At 41.5% G+C, this 20,835-nt stretch overlaps 1 protein-coding gene across 1 annotated transcript; it reads left to right on the top strand.

Annotated features, from left to right (window-relative positions):
• The first annotated feature begins 927 nt into the window (after positions 1–927).
• DHRS12 (dehydrogenase/reductase 12) lies at positions 928–20,761 on the top strand. Its single transcript, XM_060786880.2, has 10 exons — positions 928–1,056; positions 5,170–5,303; positions 5,721–5,803; positions 8,658–8,750; positions 9,973–10,054; positions 11,341–11,402; positions 14,341–14,445; positions 16,367–16,457; positions 18,011–18,148; positions 19,124–20,761. The coding sequence occupies exons 1-10, from the start codon at positions 1,001–1,003 to the stop codon at positions 19,237–19,239; spliced, it is 960 nt and encodes a 319-aa protein (XP_060642863.2). The 5' UTR covers positions 928–1,000; the 3' UTR covers positions 19,240–20,761.
• The last annotated feature ends 74 nt before the right edge of the window (positions 20,762–20,835 follow it).

The following is a 20,835-nucleotide window of genomic DNA, read 5'->3' on the forward strand; positions in this document are numbered from 1 at the left end:
ATAAAACATCAAATCATCTGGGCATCCCCTGGGCAACGTCCTTGCAGACGGCCAATTCTCTCACAACAGGAGTGACTTATTCCTGACACGACAAAAACAAAAACAAAAACAAACTTATCAGACTGTAGTGTAATGTAAAATAAACCACGGGTAGTTCATGTTTGATCAACCCACACACTGCCTTGCCAGAGAAAGAAAATATGCCACGCAGATGAACAATAAAGAACAAGTAGTTTACCTCTTTGTAGTTCCGAACAACATATATATATATATATAATATCATCAGTTGAACCAACTCACTAAATGTCCTTTCAGCAGCCAAGAAGCAAATCAGTCTGGGCCCTTCCACAGAGCCCTATATGCCAGAATATCAAGGCAGAAAATCCCACATTATCTGAGTGTGGACTCAGATAACCCAGTTGGAGTTTTGCTGAGGCCCCTTCCACATGGCTGAATAAAATCCCACAGTATCTGCTTTGAACCAGGATATATGGCAGTGAGGACTCAGATGACCCAGTTCAAAGCAGATATTGTGGGATTTTCTGCCTTGATATTCTGGGATATAGGGCTGTGTGGAAGAAGGGCCCTAAGTCTCTCTCTACTTCTCTCTGCACCTGCATAGCTCAAGCCTGAACAAAAATGTAACAGTGTCTAAAAGTTCTAGGCTCAACCATCATCCCAGGCATTGCCCGACCAATCAGCTTCATGCATCTTATTTTGCAGTTGACACACATACACACTCACTGATTCCCTGCATGCTCCAACACAAACAACACTTGCTTGCTCAAATTCCTCCTTTTGAAAGAGGCACCCAGTCCCTTATCCCATAAAGTTAGGCAACTGAAATCACAGCTCTCTTATACATGAGGGAGGAGTCTGCTCTGGGCGTGGTTACTCACATCATGAAGCCCCGCCCCCTTTCCCAGTGGGGAGGTGCCTTTGTTGACATAGGGATGCCTGTTGCCGTCCCTCCCCATTCGAGCCAGTGGTTTCGCCCGCCATGTCCATATACAGGAACTCGGTGTGGTTTATGAAGGGACTGAACCAATATTGCCGGTACGAAGGGGGGGGGGTTGGAGTGGGAGATGTGCTTAAGCGGGAGAGCCCCTTGGAAGAAGGCTCGAAGTTGAGGACCCTCTATCCCCTCGTTAGGTCTCTAGGGATGTTTGTATAACAAGCCAGAAAGGGTATAGAGAGAGGAAAGAACTCGCCAACACTTCATGGCTCTCCCGCGATAAGGGCAGCCATGTGCGGGGTTGTGCCATTCATTCCTCGCTGCACTGCCACTACGTTCGGTGGGGAACTCGGAAGTGTCGAGTGATTCTACACTTGCGCGCCTCTTGGTTTGTGTACGGGAAGGCAATGGGGCAGAAGGAGGGAAATCAAAAGTTTTGTGGTCTTACCTGGAATTTGTAAATACTCCAAAATTATCCACAGTGACACCTTTTGCTTTCTATAGTTCAGGGTGCATAAACTTTGCTGCATGCACAAAATTATTAAAAAATAGTATAACATTGCCTCTAGGTTGTAAAACATAAAATCCCAGTTTTGGAGAATGCTGCTGTTTCCTGCAGTTTGGTCTTGTGTGTCCAATCCCTCGGAGGCCTTCTTTCTCTACAGCCATATGATCCAGATTATCAAATCAGATAATCATAGAATCACAGAGTTGGAAGAGACCTCGTGGGCCATCTAGTCCAACCCCCTGCCAAGAAGCATTCAAATCACCCCTGACAGATGACCATCCAGCCTCTGCTTAAAAGCCTCCAAAGAAGAGGCCTCCACCACCCTCTGGGGCAGAGAGTTCCACTGCTGAACGGCTCTCACAGAAAGTTCTTCCTAATGTTCAGGTGGAATTTCCTTTCCTGTAGTTTGAAGCCATTGTTCCACGTCCTAGTCTCCAGGGAAGCAGAAAACAAGCCTGCTCCTCCTCCCTGTGACTTCCTCTCACATATTTATACATGGCTATCATGTCTCCTCTCAGCCTTTTCTTCTTCAGGCTAAACATGCCCAGCTCTTTAAGCCACTCCTCATAGGGCTTGTTCTCCAGACCCTTGATCATTGTAGTCGCCCTCCTCTGGACACATTCCAGCTTGTCAATATCTCTCTTCAATTGTGGTGCCCAGAATTGGACACAGTATTCCCGGTGTGGTCTAACCAGGGCAGAATAATCCACATTATCTGCTTTGAACTGGATTGTCTGAGTCTACACTGTCTTTTAATCCAATTCAAATCAGATAATCTGGATTTTATATGGCAGTATAAAAAGGGTCTGAGTTGCCAATAAAAGCCGGGAAGCACCTTGTTCAATTTTCTCGACTGCATGAGTCAGTAGATGGTTTCCAACCTGATCCATGCTTCCAAGTAAGGAGATGCTGAATACATTGATGTGGGAATTGCGAGCTCATCCCATTGTTGTTGTGTGCCTTTGACTCTGATGGGTTTTTTTTTGGCAGAATTTGTTCAAGGGGGGTTGGCTTTGGTCTTCCTTTGAGGCTGAAAGAGTGTGACACCCAACTTAACCCAGTGGGAGCCCTGCCACACAGCCATACATCCCAGAATATCAAGGCAGTGAGCTCCTGGTGGTGCAGCAGGTCAAACTGCTGAGCTGCTGAACTTGCTGACCGAAAGGTAGGCGGTTTAAATCCAGGAAATGGGGTAAGCTCCTGCTTTTTAGGCCCAGCTTCTGCTAATCTAGCAGTTCGAAAACATGCAAATTTGAGTAGATCAATAGGTATCTCTTCTATGGAAAAGTAACAGCACTCCATGCAGTCATGCTGGCCACATGACCTCGGAGTTGTCTGTGGATAATGCAGGCTCTTTAGCTTAGAAATGGAGATGAGCACCAACACTCAGAGTCGGACATGACTAGACTTAGTGTCAAGGGGAATCCTTTACCTTTTTATCAAGGCAGATAATCCAAAACATCCAATTCGAACTGGAGTGTCTGAGCACACTGCCATATAACTCATTACCTGGAGAGATTAGGAAAGCCCCTACCCTAGAAACCTTTAAAAAGAACCTTAAAACCTGGCTTTTTCTGCTGTGCCTTTGGTGAGTAGGTACATAACCTCACATTATTGCTCACCCTCAATGTTTCTGTCACTGGAGTACATGTCCCCGTCCCGTCCCCCCTTGTAGGAAAGCTTGGTCCCACAACCCCGTTATGAGCTCCCCTTCTCAAATAACCTGCTCCTCCTTTTATCTCACCTGAGGTTTTTTTAATCATTTTATTCTGCACATGTGCCTGCCCATTGTCACTGTGATTGTGTTATTGTAATTTTATATTGCTATTGTATTCATATGTTTTCATGTAATTATGATGCTATTGTTTGTTGCTTGTGTTTTTGGTTTTATTTTGCTGTAATTTGTTGCCTGGGCTTGGCCTCATGTAAGCCACCCCGAGTCCCTGTTGGGAGAGATGGTGGTGGGGTATAAATTATTATTATTACTATTATTATTATTATTATTATCCTGTTCAATGTGGATTTTATACAGCTGTGTGGAAGGGGCCTGGGTTTCCACGGCTTACAGGTCTCCCAGTGTCCTTAATTCAACACTCAAACTGTTACAGTGGCTCTCTCAGGTAAAATAATAATAATAATAATAATAATAATAATAATAATAATAATAATAATAACAACAACTTTATTTGTACCCCGCTACCATCTCCCCAAGGGACTCGGTGTGGCTTGCATGAGGCCAAGCCCACAATACATCAATAAACAAAACATCAAATAAAACAGTTAATACAATACAATTCAAATAAATCACATAAACAAAATAAGCAATAAGCAAACAACAATGACATACAAGATGTTAAAAACCAATGGCCGGGCCAAATGTAATAGATTAAAATAAAATAATGCTGACGTGAAGTGAACATTTTCAGAGAGTATTGAGGGAATGCAGGCTCTTTAGCTTAGAAATTTATCACGGGGTGTCTGCGTCCTACACCACTGGAGAAATTACACCGCTTAGCCGGTATTGCACCACCTGACATCCGCCGGGAAGTAGCAGCCAATAGTGAAAGGACCAAGGCAGAGACATCTCCAGCTCACCCCATTTGGGTATCAGCCAGCACGTCAATGACTTAAATCTAGAAATAGTTTTCTAAGATCTACAGAGACACTCGCTGGAACACCTCAGCAAGCGAGAGTCCAAAAGTGGCAGGCCCAAACCCAGAACCTCCACCAATGGCTGATACCAAATGAGAGACTCCCCCTGGGCACACAGAAGACTGGGCGACTTGGAAGGCGCTGAACAGACTGCGCTCTGGCACCACGAGATGCAGAGCCAAACTTAAGAAATGGGGCCACAAAGTGGAATCCTTGACATGCGAGTGTGGAGAAGAGCAAACCACAGACCACTTGCTGCAATGCAACCTGAGCCCTGCCACATGCACCATGGAGGACCTTCTTGCAGCAACACCAGAAGCACTCCAAGTAGCCAGATACTGGTCAAAGGACATTTAACCAACTACCAAACTCACACATTTTGCATTTTGTCTGTTTGTTTGCTTTGTTCCGTTAGAAATGTAAAATAATTTGACTGGTTATCCTGACAGGACAAATAAATAGCTTAGAAATGGAGATGAGCACCAACACCCATAATGAAGGTAATGAAGGCACAACACCTCACAAAACAGTGGAGCTGTCAGTGATAAAATTGGGGGAGGGATGACAAACCGGACCCTAAAATTTGCCAGAAACAATTTGCCTTCCCTCGGTTTTAGTAATATTATGCAGGGATACAAACAGAAAAAGGAAGGGGTGCATATCCACTGCATAATATTGCTTATAAGGAGGGAAAGAAAACATGTCTGGTTGACACCAGTTGAAGGCTAACCAATTTATTTCAGCACAGACTTACAGAGGTTACATCCCACTTCTTCAGCATAAGGTGGGCTCCATCATTCAGAAATGACTTGAAGACACACATTATCTACACTAACGCAACTGTTGCTGCACAGCAGGTTGGTCTGATGTAGTCCCCTTCCACATAGCTATCAATCCCTCATTGAACTGGATTATATGGCAGTGTGGATTTAGATAATCCAGTTCAAAGCAGTTATTGTGGATTATCTGCCTTGATATTCTGGGTTTTGAGGCTGTATGGAAGGCTCTTAAGTCTTAAGCTTGCCCAAACCTCACTTTCTATTGCCTTCTGCAGGAGTGGCTATGAGTCGGCAAGCAAGCGCTTTGTTCCCGGCGACTTGGAAGTGGATGTAACGGGAAGGTCCTTCATGGTAACTGGAGCAAACAGCGGTATTGGCAAAACAACTGCAAAAGAGATAGCTAAGAGGGGTAAGTTCAAGCAGTTTTCTTTGTCTGAGACTGGTATGTCTAAGGACACTTTGTACACATTCACAACTCTTACCAGTACTTTCTTTTCCTAATTGTAGACGGAAATCTGGGGGAATAGTATTCAAAAAGATGTCACAGTGGGCTTTGCATTTTTTGTATGATGGATTGACACTTCGATTACAATTTCTGGACTTATACATGAGTATGTATATGCAATAGGGTATTTTGTTTTAGTATATATTTATTTGTATTTGTTTGCATGTATTTCTATTTGTAATCATTATTGTATGTGTAATTTGTAAAATATCATTTATAGCAACGAATTACAAATAAAACCCTGAATTCACAAAATAAAACATCAGCGTATCTCAAGATACTTTGCTTTCTATTCCACTGATTCTCACTAAACTCCTTCAGGGGGAATAGTTCATCTTGTTTGCCGAAACAAAGACCGAGGTGAAGAAGCCAAAAGAGAAATAACCACAGAAACTGGAAATCAGGTAAGATTTGTTCTTGGTCGTATTCTTCAATTTTATGCTTTATTGTATAATTACAGTTGTACAATTACTGGAAAATTTGTGGGGGTTTTTTCCTAAGTAATTTGTGATGTTGGAGTCCGGGTGCTAGTTCTGTCAGTCATTTCACTTGACTGAATCAACTTGGTTTCTGCGGTTCTCCCAGGATGGACTGGAACACGAACCAAAGGATACAAAATTCATGAAAACATTAGGAAGAACCTCTTTACTGTAAGACCTGTTTGAAAGTTGAATGAAGGGTGGTGAACTCTTCATCTCTGAAAGACTTTAAGCAGAAGTTAGAAGGACATATTTCAGAAGTGCCTTAGTTGCACATTCCTACATGTTAGTGGGTTAGACAAGATGGTTCTGTGACAGCATTGTCTGCTGCTAAAATCCATTGCTGGATATAAAATATTGTTGATTGCGTCTGTGGATGTTTGGCATGCATTTTGACTGCAGGAGCTTAAAGCAGAAAGCAGCTGTTTCCTAGTGAACAAACAATACATCAAAGAGTACACACCAGGTACCAGAGATCCAGCTAGTTTTTGCATTTTATCTCTGTCTTCTGGGGGAATTGCAACAGGGCTCCTAATTCTTCCTGTTGTACCAAGATTGCCAAAGAGGGATGGGTGGAAACCTGAATTGTCAGGGGAACGGACTCCCATGGATTGCATCAGCTGCTTTGAATAGGTGAGGGCTGAGCTGGGATTTATTGTGTAGTGATGTAACTATGATGCTTACGCATATACAGGATTATAATCAGAGTAGGAGCCCCCGGTGGTACAGCGGGTTTAACCGCTGCACTGCTGAACTTGCTGACCAAAAGGTTGCCAGTTCAAATCTGGAGAGTGGATTGAGCTCCCGCAGTTAGCCCCATCTCCTGCCAACCTAGCAGTTGAAAAAAATGTAAACGTGAGTAGATTAATAGGTACTGCTTTGGCAGGAAGGTAAGCGGCGCTCCATGTAGTCATGCCAGCCACATGAACTTGGAGGCATCTACGGACAATGCCAGCTCTTTTGCTTAGAAATGGAGATGAGCACCATCCACCAGAGTTGGGCATGACTAGACTTAATGTCAAGGGGAAGCCTTTACCTTTTAATCAGTATTACAGATAATTCATATACTTTTAAGAACTACAGGGTTACCTCCTTTTAGCACCTTGCTTTCTGATGCTTCGCTCGTTCACCAGATCTAAATGTTTCAACCCTGGTCTGCTCTTTCAACCACACACTGCTTCTTTTTCTCTTCTGTGGCATGAGTGTGCTGCTTTTCTCCCGCTCAGTTCACTTGCATCCCCCCCTCTCTCTCTGTTGACATAGCACCATCTAGTGTACACTCTTTCATTTGAAAGACTGGTAAAAGAAAATACTGGGTTCCACTTTTCAACAATTTGCAGTTTTCTGACAGTGCCGTGATCCCCAAACTGTCAAAGAGGGAGGTCTGTATTCCTCATAGGAATGGTGGACAGCATACAGCTAATGAACTAAATGCTACCCTCCTGACCAGCTTTATGCCCTCCTGCCCCATGTGAACTACTGTGTCTCGAGAATTGACCAAGGGCAGCATGTATATGGACCATATTTATGCATTTGCATTTTGCAGTTGCCATTCCACCTTTGTCTAGGTGCTACAAAGGGTGCCTTCCATATGGGTTCAGGTGTGCCATTATGGCCCCAGTTGGAAGCGGCCAACCTCTGGAGCATCTTGAGTGTGCTTCTCCTCCTTTTTGCTCCTAGCAGGAAAACCCACCCATTACCCCTCACTGCCCACCTAATGAGCAGCATAAGTCAAAATCATTGGAAATGGGAGGGGGGCGCCTAGAGAGGTTTTCAGGTTAGGAATAGATGAAAGCCTCTGCTCTGTCACAGTGAACTGAGATATTGCCAAGACCACCATTTCCCCTTGGCTGTGGAGAAGCAGACCTCTAACTTGAGATTACTGAGGCTCCTGCAGTTAGCCCCAGCTCCTGTCAACCTAGCAGTTTGAAAACATGCAAATGTGAGTAGATAAGTAGGTACTGCTCCAGTGGGAAGATAATGGCTCTCCATGCAGTCATACAAAAAAGAAAAATGGGTTCCCCTGAAACTGTGGAGACCAAAATCCACTGATTGTGGTAATATGAAAATAACTAAATTAACTCAATGTATATATTACAAATACACATATCAAAAAAACTGCCACATTCACATTAAGTAGAAACAACTGGTTCTTCTCTTGAAGTATAAAACAAAGTCTTCGTTTGAGAAAATGTCCTGTTCTTTATTACATATGAGTAGACTCCAGTAGTCACATGAATTGACTCCAACCTGCAATCAGTTTCGACTCACAAGAGCCTTTGTCAGGTGGTTGGGTTCAAATTATCAAAAAAAGCTCAACTTTTGAGGTGAGAAATTCACCAACAGTCTTCTGGAGGGGTGGATCAGCTGTTCTTTGTTGAGCAATATATCCTGCAAGGAGTTTTATTCTGTGGCGAGTATAATAAAGGAAGCTTTATAATAAAGGAAGCAAAAGAAAGCACTCGTCATTCATATTATTCTGTTTCTTTTTCTGTGTTTCTTGCATCATATGTGTCATATGTAGTCTGATCTTTCTATGTAATTTTGATTGTTTTATTTATTTGTTTGTTTTATCTCCTTTGTTTTATATCCCGCCCCCTCTCCCTCACCAAGGGATTCAGCGTGGTTAACATATGGCACAATTTGATGTCGTTCAATAACCAACATCACATTCAAAAACGTCTTTGGATATTTTACATTGATAAGTAAGATTGAAAGTGAGGTTGTAGAACACAAAGCCATATTTCTTCCTTGCTTCTTTGTCTTCCCTTTTCTCTAGAATGTGTTTGTCCATATTCTGGACATGTCTGACCCCAAAGGAATTTGGAAATTTGGTGAAAAGTTCAAGAATGAACACAGACTAAATGTTTTGGTGAGTTGGAAACGTAAAGTCCCCATCAGCTCGGAGAAGCGGGTGGGCAGTGACAAATTATATGTTTTTAATAGTTTTTGTATTGTATTGATTTTATAATGCTATTTTAAATGTTTAAATTGAATATTGTGGATTGTTATAGCATCAATTTGCTGCCAATTTGTAAGCCGCCTTGAGTCGCCTTCAGGCTTGAGAAAGGCGGGATAGACATATCGTAAATCTATATAAATAAAAATGTAATATTCATTTGTGGGATTAGCATAACTCAAAAACCACTGGACAAATTGACACCAAATTTGGACACAATACACCTATCGGGCCAATGAGTGACTATCTATATAAATAAAAATGTAATATTCATTTGTGGGATTAGCATAACTCAAAAACCACTGGATGAATTGACACCAAATTTGGACACAATACACATATCAGGCCAACGAGTGACCATCACTCATAAAAACATTGAAAAGCACAGCAGAAGATATTTAAAAAGCCAAAAAACAAAAACAAAAAATACATTACAATGCATGTGCAAAATCACATATGTATACACGCAACACACAAATATACACACACATATATCCACATACAAAACACATATACACAGACTGGGCCACAGCAACGCGTGGCAGGAGACAGCTAGTCACTCATAAAAACACTGAAAAACACAGCAGAAGAGACTTAAAAAGACAAAAAACAAAAAATACATTACAGCGCATGCGCAAAACCACATATATACACAAACACACATATATACACATATACACAAATATATACACACACAAAACACATACACAGACTGGGCCACAGCAACGCATGGCAGGGGACACCTAGTAAATAAATAAATAGATAAATAGCTGTTTGAAGGCAATTGTTCTGCTGAATAGGGAATTATTTGGCAATAATCTATGTAATTGCAACAGTGTGGTCAGGAGTCTAGAGAGTAGCTGTGCAACTGTAGTTAAGAAAAAACTGCCTTGTTGGATTTAGCACCGATACCAGTGCAATGATGCAAGTCGTATACATTGGAAAACTCTTTCTTTGAGTCATACTCCTGATCTATCAAGTTTAACATTGCTTACATGGATTATCAGCAGCTCTCCCAAGTTTTCAGGCACGAGTCTTTCCTAGCCCTAAATGTAGATACTAGGAATTGAACCTGAAAACCATCTGCTCTCACTGTAGTATAATCACACTTTTTTACTGACACTTTTTTTCATAGATCAACAATGCAGGCTGCATGGTAAACACAAGAGAACTAACAGCAAATGGTCTTGAAAAGAATTTTGCTACAAACACTTTGGGTAAGTTGCGTCATTTCCTCAGGGAGATGACACCGATTGTCATAAACCTCTTAAGTTCTGTTAATGCTCAAGTAATCCTGCTTGTATTTCTCCAGTTAAAAAACAACAACATGCTCTTTCCAAATTGCTTCCATAGTCTCAGGTTGAAAGAGAGGGACCAAATCTCTTCACCATCCCATGACTGCCTTTATACTCCAAGAAAGCAGGCTTGAGTTGGACCTTGATCAAACTGGTTCAGTTTTACTTGATAAATGTGGTTCAGTTTCCTGGTGAAGACGATTGTGGAATATGTCCTTGGAAATGTCAATAACTAGTTAAAGGCGTGTAGTGGAGATGTTGCTTTAGATAAAGTATCCTGTCAAAGGATAACTTGAACAACTATTGTCCTCTAATAGTTTTTTTACCTAGTGAATCCAAATTGCAAGAAGGGATCAAGGAGAGATGGTGAGAATGGTTTTCAACTCAATATACATATATTATTTCATTTCCACTCATAATCCCAAATGATATTATCCTAATTTTTATTAGGATTCTGTTGTGTTTTAGTAGAGGGGTTCTTTTTTTTTTTTATAATTGCATTGAAATGTATTCATTTATTTATTTACAGTATTTATATTCTGCACTTTTCACCCCGCAGGGGACTCAGGGTGGATTACAATGCACATATATATATGGCAAACATTCAATGCCATAGACATAGAGCATATATAGACAGACACAGAGGCAATTTAACATTCCAGCTTTCCGGCTTCATGAGAGTATGCTCGATTCTGGCCACAGGGGGAGCTGCCACTTCACTATCCACTTGTGACACCGAGTCCTTGATGGAGTACTTCCTCATTCTTACGCATGCTGCTGGAAGGTTTTATGGTGTTGTAAATTAGTTAAATTAGTGTCCCCGCATACCTAAAATTCCTACTTGACAGATGTAACTGTCTTTTGGGCTGCATAGGTCAACAGCAAGCTAGACTATTAATGGTCAGGAGCTCACTCTGACCCGGGCTGGCTTCGAACTCATGACCTCTTGGTCAGTAGTGATTTAATGCAGCTGGCTACTAACTAGCTGTGCCACAGCCTGGTTCTTCTGTCAGAAGAGTAGGATAAAACAAAAACCCAGCACATTGCTTAAATTTTTATATTTAAAAAAAACTGCATCAGAGTCAATACTGTAGTGAGTAGACAATCCAGATGAAGGTTTACAGAATGGTGATGTTAAAAAAAAAATCAAACAACTGAGTTTATTATTGAAGGAACTGCCTGTTAAACATTCTAACTTTCTCTTTTAGGCCCATATATTTTAACCACAGTTCTTCTACCTCTCTTGGAAAAAGAAGATGACCCCAGAGTTGTAAGTGTGTATGCCTTAATTTGAAGGACAATGTTAGTACTCACTAATACCTTTCCTTGTTCATTTTCCTGATACAAATGGAGTAGTGACAGTGACAGCTTGGGAGGACAGGTCCCACATAGAAGAGAGGTAGAATCTCAGATTTGGGGAATAGAAACACTTTATATATCCTCTTGTGTCAGGTTTACTGAATGTTTTCAGTGCCCTTTGCTTACCCCCACTTTTGCTGATGCCAAGAGCTATGCTGCATCAGGATTTCATGAAGAAATGAGTTTGAGGAGAAGATTTTCATGTTCTTAAAACAAGAGATCAACATATTTGTAAGACTTCCGCTGGTCTTGATTTACATTCAGGTCTATGGAAACATTTGTGAGGGCGAGGAAAGAAGAAACCTCAGACACTGGAGCAAGCTTATAGTGTTTATTCCAGACTCTCTACCACCTAAAGAGTTGCATAATCATTAATAATTTACAATAGGCTTTCCATATTTGCGAGTTGGCTAAGGCACATTTGATTATTTGAGGATTTGATTAAAAAATATTCTGGAAGAAGTTTCCTATAGAGTCATTCTGGAGGATTGACACCTCCGACCCATCCTCTGTTTGGATATCAGCCAGCAAGCCAACGTCTTAAATCAAGAAATAGCTTCCTAAGATCTACAGAGATACTCGCAGGAACACCTCAGCAAACAAGAGACCAAAAGTGGCAAGTTAAAACCCGGAACCTCAATCAGTAGCTGATACTGGATGAGAAATTCCCCCCTGGGCACACAGAAGACTGGGTGACTTGGAAGGTGCTGAACAGACTGCACACTGATACCATGAGATGCAGAGCTAACTTTAAGAAAAGGGCCCACAACATGCAAGTGTGTAGAAGGGCAAACTATAGACCACTTACTACAATGCAGTCTGAGTCCTGCCACATGCATAATGAGGACCTTCTTACAGCCACACCAGAGGCGCTTCAAGTGGCCAGCTTCTGGTCAAAGGACATTTAGTATAATGCCAAGTTTTTAACTTTGTTTGTGGTTTTTCTATACATTATAAGAGTATCCTCAATTTACTTCTTATACGATAAATAAATAAAATGCTGGAGAATCTAGAGCAGGCATGGGTAACTTTCTAACTTTTCTGCATGCTAGCACTCAAAATACAATAGCCCACTTGTACACAGAAAGAAAAATAAATTAGTTCAGCCAATAATGTGACTGGCCGCATGCTAGCACTCCCTGCTATGAGGACTAGCCACTCGGTGATGGAAGGATGGAAGAAGAAAGAGGGAGGTAGGGAGGTAAGGAGAAAGGAAAGAGAGATGGAAGGAAAGACAAAAAAGAGGGAAGGAAGTAAGGACAAAAGGAAGGAAGAAAAGGAAGGGATGAAGGAAGTGAAGGATGGATGGAAGGAAGGAAGGGAAGGAGGAAGAAAAGGGAAGGAAGGACAAAAGGGTGGAGGGGAATGGAGGAAGGGAGGAACAGGGAAGGGAGCAAGGAAAGAGAGTAGGAAGGAAGGACAGAAGGGAAGGGGGGAGAAAGAGAAGGATGGAAGGAAGGAAAGGAGTGAAGGACGAAAGGGTGGAAGGGAATGGAGGGAGCGAGGAAGAAGGAAGAGAGCGAGGAAAGAGAGTAGGAAGGAAAGACAAAAGGGAAGAGAGGAAAGAGAAAGGGAGAGAAGGAGGGAGGGAGGGAGGGAGGGAGGAAAGAAGGACTAAACAGTGGAACGGAGGGAGGGAGAAAGAGGGAAGGGAAGGAGGAAGGAAAGAAAGAGAAGGAAGGGTAGGATGGTGAGAGAGAGGAGGGCCTAAGAAAAGAGCCCAAGGGGCCGCATCTGCCCCCCCCCCCCCAGCCTGGGTTTGCTCATTCTTGATCTAGAGGTGTCTCAGAGGTATTCTCTTAAAAAGTAGTGTTTTTTATTGGTGGCTTCTCCACTTTCATTGGGGTCCTACAATCCTAATCTCAGCAAATGTAGAGTGCGACTATATTTCAAAGGCTCCTAAGCCATAAAGACCTATTAATCTGTACCAAGCCCATGTCAGAAACCAAGGCATTCTATGTTTTGAGAGTACAGTGTTACTGCTTAGTTCATATTTTATTGAGATATTGTTATTTGGGCAGAACACCCTGCCTGTTCTTAGTAAAGTGCTTTCATCACCAACTTTTAGATGAGTTTCTTCTCCCACTCCCACCCACTCTCTGGAGAAGTAAAAAGGAAATACTCTTCTGTGTTTCTGGAAGCCAGTGGGTGTTTAAAAGAGCGTTCATTCCAATTCGGCACAGCTGAACCACTTTCAACAACAGCTTTTTGTGTCTAATATTGTGTGTATTTATGCATGTATTTGTAAGCTTCCCTTATATCTTTCAAGGAGATAGAGAAAGCCCAGGCTCTTTGCTTGACGTACTGGCCTTTTATGTGAAACTTCAGAAGTTTTTAGTTTAAATAATTCATAAAGTATCTTTGCATTGTGACTTTTAAAGAACCGAGTATAGCTCTCTTAGGAGATTTGTTTTTTCATGTCAGGAGCAAATTGAGAAACTGCAAGATTTTTCTGGTGCGAGAGAACTGGATGTGTGCAAGGACATTGCCCAGGGGACACCCGGATGTTTTACCATCCTGTGGAAGGCTTCTCTCATGTCCCTCCATGAGAAGCTGGAGCTGACAGATGGGAGCTCACCCTGCTCAGCAGTCCTGCCAGCACAAGGGTTTAACCCATTGTGCCACTGGGGTCTCCTTAGGCTTCTTAGGAGATAGCCAGCATGATGTAAGACTTTGGATTTCAGAGCCTTTTAAAGGATTTGCTCAACCCAGTTGCTTTTTGTCTTTTTGGTAGTATTGCAAAGGAAACTTGGTACATTTTCAATTACAAATCAGGGTGCTTAGGTAGTTCTTCCTAGTGGTTTTGGTTTCCTTGATTTCCAACATCAATGCTTTTTCTTTCTTTCCAGATCACAGTCTCTTCAGGAGGGATGTTAGTTCAGAAACTGAATGTTTCTGATTTGCAGACAGAAAATGCCACCTTTGATGGAACAATGGTCTATGCACAGAATAAGGTAGGATTCACAGGAGATAATAAAGTCCCTTTATGTTCACAGGTGGCAGTTTTAAGCAGATTCCATTTGGATGCAAAATAAGAAGGACTCTGTGTTGCAAGTACTCGTGTTGCAAGTACTCGTGTTTCAGAAGGGTTTTGAAATAGAAGTTGTCAATGACTAGAATTGAATTGCCAATATCTGATAGCATAAGCCCTATTATGCTAGCACGTGTTCTTTTTGGGACATTGCAAAAGGAGGTACCCTGTGTTGGCATAAAACATGAATTACTAGGTGCCCCCTGCCATGTGTTGCTGTGGGCCACTCTGGTGGTCATGGGGGTTCTGTGTGCTTAGTTTGTTTCAATTCCATAATTGGTGAGGTTCAGAATGCTCTGTGATTGTTGGTGAACTATAAATCCCACCAACTACAACTCCCAAATGTCAAGATTCTATTTTCCCCAAACTCCACCAGTGTTCACATTTGGGCATATTGAGTATTCGTGTAGAGTTTGGTCCAGATCCATCATTGTTTGAGTCCACCATGATCACTGGATGTAGGCAAACTACAACTCCAAAACTAAAGGACACTGCCCACCAAACCCTTCCAGTATTTTCAGTTGGTCATGGGAGAACTGTGTGCTTAGTTTGTTTCAATTCCATCATTGGTGAGGTTCAGAATGCTCTGTGATTGTAAGTGAACTATAAATCCCAGCAACTACAACTCCCAAATGTCAAGAATCTATTTTCCCCAAACTCCACCAGTGTTTACATTTGGGCATATTGAGTATTCGTGTAGAGTCCAGATCCATCATTGTTTGAGTCCACAGTGCTCTCTGGATGTAGGTGAACTACAACTCCAAAACCAAAGGACACTGCCCACCAAACCCTTCTAGTATTTTCTGTTGGTCATGGGAGAACTGTGTGCCAATTTTGGTTCAATTCCGTCGTTGGTGGGGTTCAGAATGCTCTTTCATTGTAGATGAACTATAAATCCTAGCAACTACAACTCCCAAATGATAAAATCAATTTTTTTGAGTGATGAACATACATTGGGTTGTTAGGTGTATTGTGTCCAAATTTGGTGTCAATTCTCCCAGTAGTTTTTGAGTTCTGTGAATATCACAAACGCACATTACATTTTTATTTATATAGATAAATTCAGCTGATCTGCTGTCATTGGGTGAACTCCAGTCAAGCTAAGAGTTCAGCCATGAACTCCATTTCCCTGATGTGTCATCATGGCCGGTGCTGTTTTGCTGAGCTCTAATTCAAAATGCTGTAACTGCAATGTTTTGTGCCCAGGGTTATTCGATTTGATGTTATGGCTACAGTGCTGGACCTGAAATCACCCTCATAAACAACAAGCAATCTTGGGCTACATTCTGTGTTGGTTACATAGACCTTAGCTAAGAATTACTGCATATTCATTAGATTTTGATTATGCATGCTTTTTCTTTGTAGGCATAATTCTGAAATGCTATAAAACACCAGCTTTTGGAAAAAAACTTCAGCCTACTCACAGCACTGGTTGAAATAGTTAGACTTAAATACCATATATATTCAAGGATAAGCTGACCCGAATATAAGCTGAGGCACCTAATTTTACCACAAAAAACTGGGAAAACATATTGACTCAAGTATAGACCGAGGGTGGGAAATGCAGCAGCTACTGGTAAATTTCAAAATAAAAATAGATGTCAATAAAATTACATTAATTGAGGCCTCAGTAGGTTAAATGTTTTTGAATATTTGCATAAAACTGCAAATATAGCTACTCCAAAATCTGAAAACAAATCGTGAGAGCCAGAACACTTCTGGGCCCAAGCATTTGGGATAAGGGATACTCAATACCTCTCTAATACCTCTGTAATAGGTATTAAGTATGTGAAGGTACTGAAGTAAATAGCCTTCCAGCCTGATGCCTTTTTGTTGTATCCTAGAGACAGCAAGTGGTTATGACTGAACAGTGGGCTAAAGCACATCCCAGCATCCATTTCTCTTCTATGCATCCTGGCTGGGCCGATACTCCAGGTATTTGTTGCTGAGTAGCAATATTAATCTCCTTGCCTAAATATAAAATGGTGTTTTTGAGCAAAATGCCCTATGGTGCTTTCTTTGGTATGCTTTCCTTTGTAACCTGACTTTGAACTTTGTACATAATTCCCTTTGCTCAGATAAACATGTGAAAAGGTTGTACTCTGGACTAGGCTAAGTGATCAGGAAATACAGACTTACTGTCCTTTGCACTTGACTTTAGTTTGACAACAAACAGAGATGGTTACCTGTAAATCTCTAGCTATGATGAAAATTCTCTCTTACAAAACAGTCTATGCTGGTGTTCTTTATATGATCCACTGATTCAAAAAAGGGAGTTTGCAAGGAGTAGCATATTGTAGACCTGGGGTCGTTCCAATTGAGTACAATGGTCAACACACATTTTGGTACATCACGTTAGCCCTGTTTCTGGACATATTTGACCTGCTGATTACTAAAATGGCAAGTTTCCCCTATTAGCTTTAGTTTTTGTGATATAGAACATATGCAATATACTAGTCTTTTTCTGCTTGCCCATAGAAAACCATGATAAACATATTTGAAGAAATTAGAGCTGATATGGTCTATCCAATGCAATTTTCCGAGTCACTGCCACCCAAGGAACAGTTTAATAAACTTTTCCCATGTTTTTATGATTGCACCAATTAGGAAATGAAATGTATAACCCAGGAGCAAAAATTGTGTTACATAGTGTTATCACTATGTACGGTGTCCAAAGAAGTGGGTTTATGATCACAAAAGCACATGTCAAAATAAATACCAGTTAATATTAAAAGTGCTGCCACATTTTTCTCCTTTCCCTTCCCATTATTATTATTATTATTATTATTATTATTATTATTATCATCATCATCTATTTATTTCATTATTATTATTATTATTATTATTATTATTATTATTATTATTATTTCAAAGGCTGGATAGGGATCTATTGGGGGTGCTTTGACTGTGCGTTTCATGCCTGGCAGAAGGGTGTTGGAGCAGATGGCCCCTGGGGTCTTCCAGTGAAATAGTAGTTAAGTTCATGTTGGTTAAAATTTTCAAAATTTCAGGGGATGTGCAAATCAGATGCTGAACTTGCTGACCGGAAGGTTGGCGGTTCGAATCCACAGCTCCAGCTGTTAGCCCCAGCTTCTGCCAACCTATCAGTTCGAAAACATGCAAATGTGAGATCAATAGATACCACCTCAGTGGGAAGGTAATGGTGCTCCATACAGTCATGCTGGCCACATGACCTAGGAGGCGTCTATGGACAGCTCAGGCTCTTTGGCGTAGAAATGGAGATGAGCACCACCTCACAGAGCTCGAAGGGGAAGTCTTTACCTTTATCTGTTTTTATCTGTGTTTGGTTGTTTTATAGGCATTGAATGTTTGCCTTTGTGTTTGTGTATGCTGGAATCTGCCCCAAATCCCCTCGGGGAGATAGGGCAGAAGACTATTATTATTATTATTATTATTATTATTATTATTATTATTATTGTGAGATAGGACTTTTCTTACACACACTTATCAGAGCTGTTACCTTGTAGCGGTGCAGTCATCTATGCCAGATTTCTATGAGAAGATGAAGAACAAATTACGGACCGAGGCCCAGGGAGCAGACACGGTGGTATGGCTGGCAGTCTCCTCTGCAGCGAGGAAGCAAGCAAGTGGACTGTTCTTCCAAGGTAAAATGTTTCCATTAGGGTATCCTTGAAATGAGCAAAATGGGAGGAGACCTGTCTTCTAGCAATACATTCAACATTATGAAAAACACAATAAAAAGTGAGACTATAACAATTATTAGGAATGTGCACATTCACCTCTTGTGATAGTCAGAACTGAGATTGGCTGGAGCTCTCTGTGCAAAATGCTTTTGGTGACAACAACAGCTGGTGTATCTCACAGTAAAACAGCCTTAGCGCTTCATATCAGAGCAAGGAATGTGGTGGCCCAGGCTGGATTGCAATTCCCATCTTCCCTAACAAGCATAGCTAATTTTAAGGAGTTATGGGAATTGTGGTACAAGATCTTCAAGGTTATGCATTCCCAAGTTCTATATTATTTTGTGAACAATTAAATTATTTCATTCCTGTATTGTAGACTCCTCAACTAGTGCTGCACATTTGTGAACTAATACAGTAATTCCTTCACATTTGTGGGTTTGACTTTTGCAGATTTGATTATTCTTGGGTTTGATCAAAAGGTTCTCTCTGGGAATCTCTAGAGGCCCTTCCAGACAGGTGCTATATCCCAGGATCTAATTCCAAGTTTTCTGTTTATCCCAGATTATCTGGCAGTGTGGACTCATATAGTCCAGTTTAAAGCAGAAAACCTGGGATCAGATCCTGAGAAATAGGGCCTGCCTGGTAGGAACTTGGTCTTCCAGTGCAACTCCGTAATCAACATCTGCCAGAAGCAGGTCTACTTCAGGCAAATGTTGACCACAGAGTTGCACTGGAAGACCAAGTGCCCTTCCAGACAGGCCCATAGGGTTATACTGGAGGACCCTAAGAAAGGTATTCTGAGGTTTTAAAAAGACCAGCATTTTTTATTTGCATTTTATTCAAATACTCCAAGTGAATGTCATGAGCTGCCTGCACTAAAAAAAATTCTGAAAAAGCTCAGATTTGTTGAATTTCATTGTGCATTTTTACTTCCAGACCGAGAGCCTGTTGCAACCCACTTGCCCCTGGCTTGGACAAAATCGTCACCTGGTGATGAAGAAAAACTGATGCAGGTGCTTGAAGAACTATCGCAGAAGTTTAAACCCCAATAACCACTCCTTTCCACGTTCTGTTTAACAAGAGTTCCAGGAGAACAGCAGTGCGTTACATTTCCCCAAACTGCAACGAAGGGTCAACTAAGCAAATCAATACTACAATTTAAAATTGTAAACAAATGTAAATTAATAGACTCACAAACTTTGTTTTGCGGCAAAAAAAAAAAAATCTGAAGTAGAACAGTGTAGAGTTTCTCAGTGTTCTGGAAAAAGCTGAAAGCATGTAGACATTGTGCCGATTCCTGGAAAAGTTAGCTTAGGGCCCTTCCAGACAGGCCGTATTTCCCAGGATCTGATCCCAGGTTTTCTGCTTTAACCTGGATTATATGAGTCTTCAGTGCTAGATAGTCTGGGATAAACAGAAAACCGGGGATATAGGACCTGTCTCAAAGGGCTCTGTTTAAGTTGAACAAATTAGTTGAAACTAATTCCAGTCTCAGTAGTGTTTGCAAGGCAACCAAGAAAAAAATAGATGTGTTCTTTAGTCTTGGTTCCGGTTACCGTTTAATTATTTTGTTCAGGTGGCACGAAACAGTACACTCCCCTCTGGGACAGAAATATCAATGAAACGAAAGGAAATTGGGAATGGTAACTGTTTGGTTTCCAGATTTTTGGTGCTACGCTGCAGGCCCTGGCAGACATTGGTGCTTTGGGCCTGCAGGCCACACACACACTCTTCTTGTAAAGGGGGTACGTGTGTAGTGTGAAGGTCCAAAGCATCAGTGCCTGCCAGGGCCTGTGCCCTGCAGCCAAGTGTCTTTGGGCCTTGGCAAGCGGGTGCTTTCGGCCCTAGCAAGCCGCCTGCAAATGTGGTGCATTCCAGCCCCGTGCCAAGGATCCCACCTTGGGTCTGCCCCTAATTCTGATGAAGAGACCTCAGCAGTTGTGCAAAGTTGGTTTCTCAATTGAAAAGGGAAGTGGCAAGGAGAAATGGCGACAGAGCTGGCTAGTTTCCCCTTCTAGCCCTAAAACTGAGGGGAAGGGGAGCATGGGAAGCCTGCCCATTGCCACCAATGGGACGGAAATATTCTTTTTTTTGGTCCTGGGGTGAAAAAGCTCATTTGGAAAGGCACCCGTTTTCCAGAGAAATAGTCAAAAACAAAAACGGGGCATTACAAATGAAACAAACAGATAGTGATTCTATACAAATGCACAAAACTAGTGTTTATGTCTTCAAAATACACCATGGCTTGTGAGGGGAGTGGAGGAAAAAGATTTTTTCGTATTTCTCCATAATTTCCGACCTTCAGTTACCAATTTTGCACTTGTTCTTTTTAAGCCAAAGAGTTTTCTGCTTCTAACAAGCAGGGCATATTGCGAATACAGTTGGCTCTGTTCCACTGATGTGATAGAAAATTTCTTGCCGTGCCTGCTTCCAACAAATCTGTGACTATGGATCAGTTCCTTAAAATTAGAGCTGGAAGGTGCTTTGTTAGTGTAAACATGTAATAGATTTAATATATTTTGTAACCACTGACAATTAAATTTTAAGAATAAATAATATGCACTCAGAGACAAAGAGGAGTTGGTGTCGTTGCCAATTTCCACAGCAAATGAGATGCAAACATTTACACAGAGACTTTAAAACCTTTG

Source organism: Anolis sagrei, chromosome 1, assembly GCF_037176765.1.
Source record: "Anolis sagrei isolate rAnoSag1 chromosome 1, rAnoSag1.mat, whole genome shotgun sequence".
Lineage (NCBI taxonomy): Eukaryota > Metazoa > Chordata > Lepidosauria > Squamata > Dactyloidae > Anolis > Anolis sagrei.

What these genes read in the sequence shown, in the direction of transcription:
- DHRS12 (XM_060786880.2), top strand. Translation starts at nt 1,001, where the DNA reads ATGTCCATATACAGGAACTCGGTGTGGTTTATGAAGGGACTGAACCAA. An exon ending in AAAAGAGATAGCTAAGAGGG is followed by an intron (nt 5,304 to 5,720) that starts GTAAGTTCAAGC and finishes AAACTCCTTCAG; the next exon opens with GGGGAATAGTTCATCTTGTT. An exon ending in AACACAGACTAAATGTTTTG is followed by an intron (nt 8,751 to 9,972) that starts GTGAGTTGGAAA and finishes TTTTTTTCATAG; the next exon opens with ATCAACAATGCAGGCTGCAT.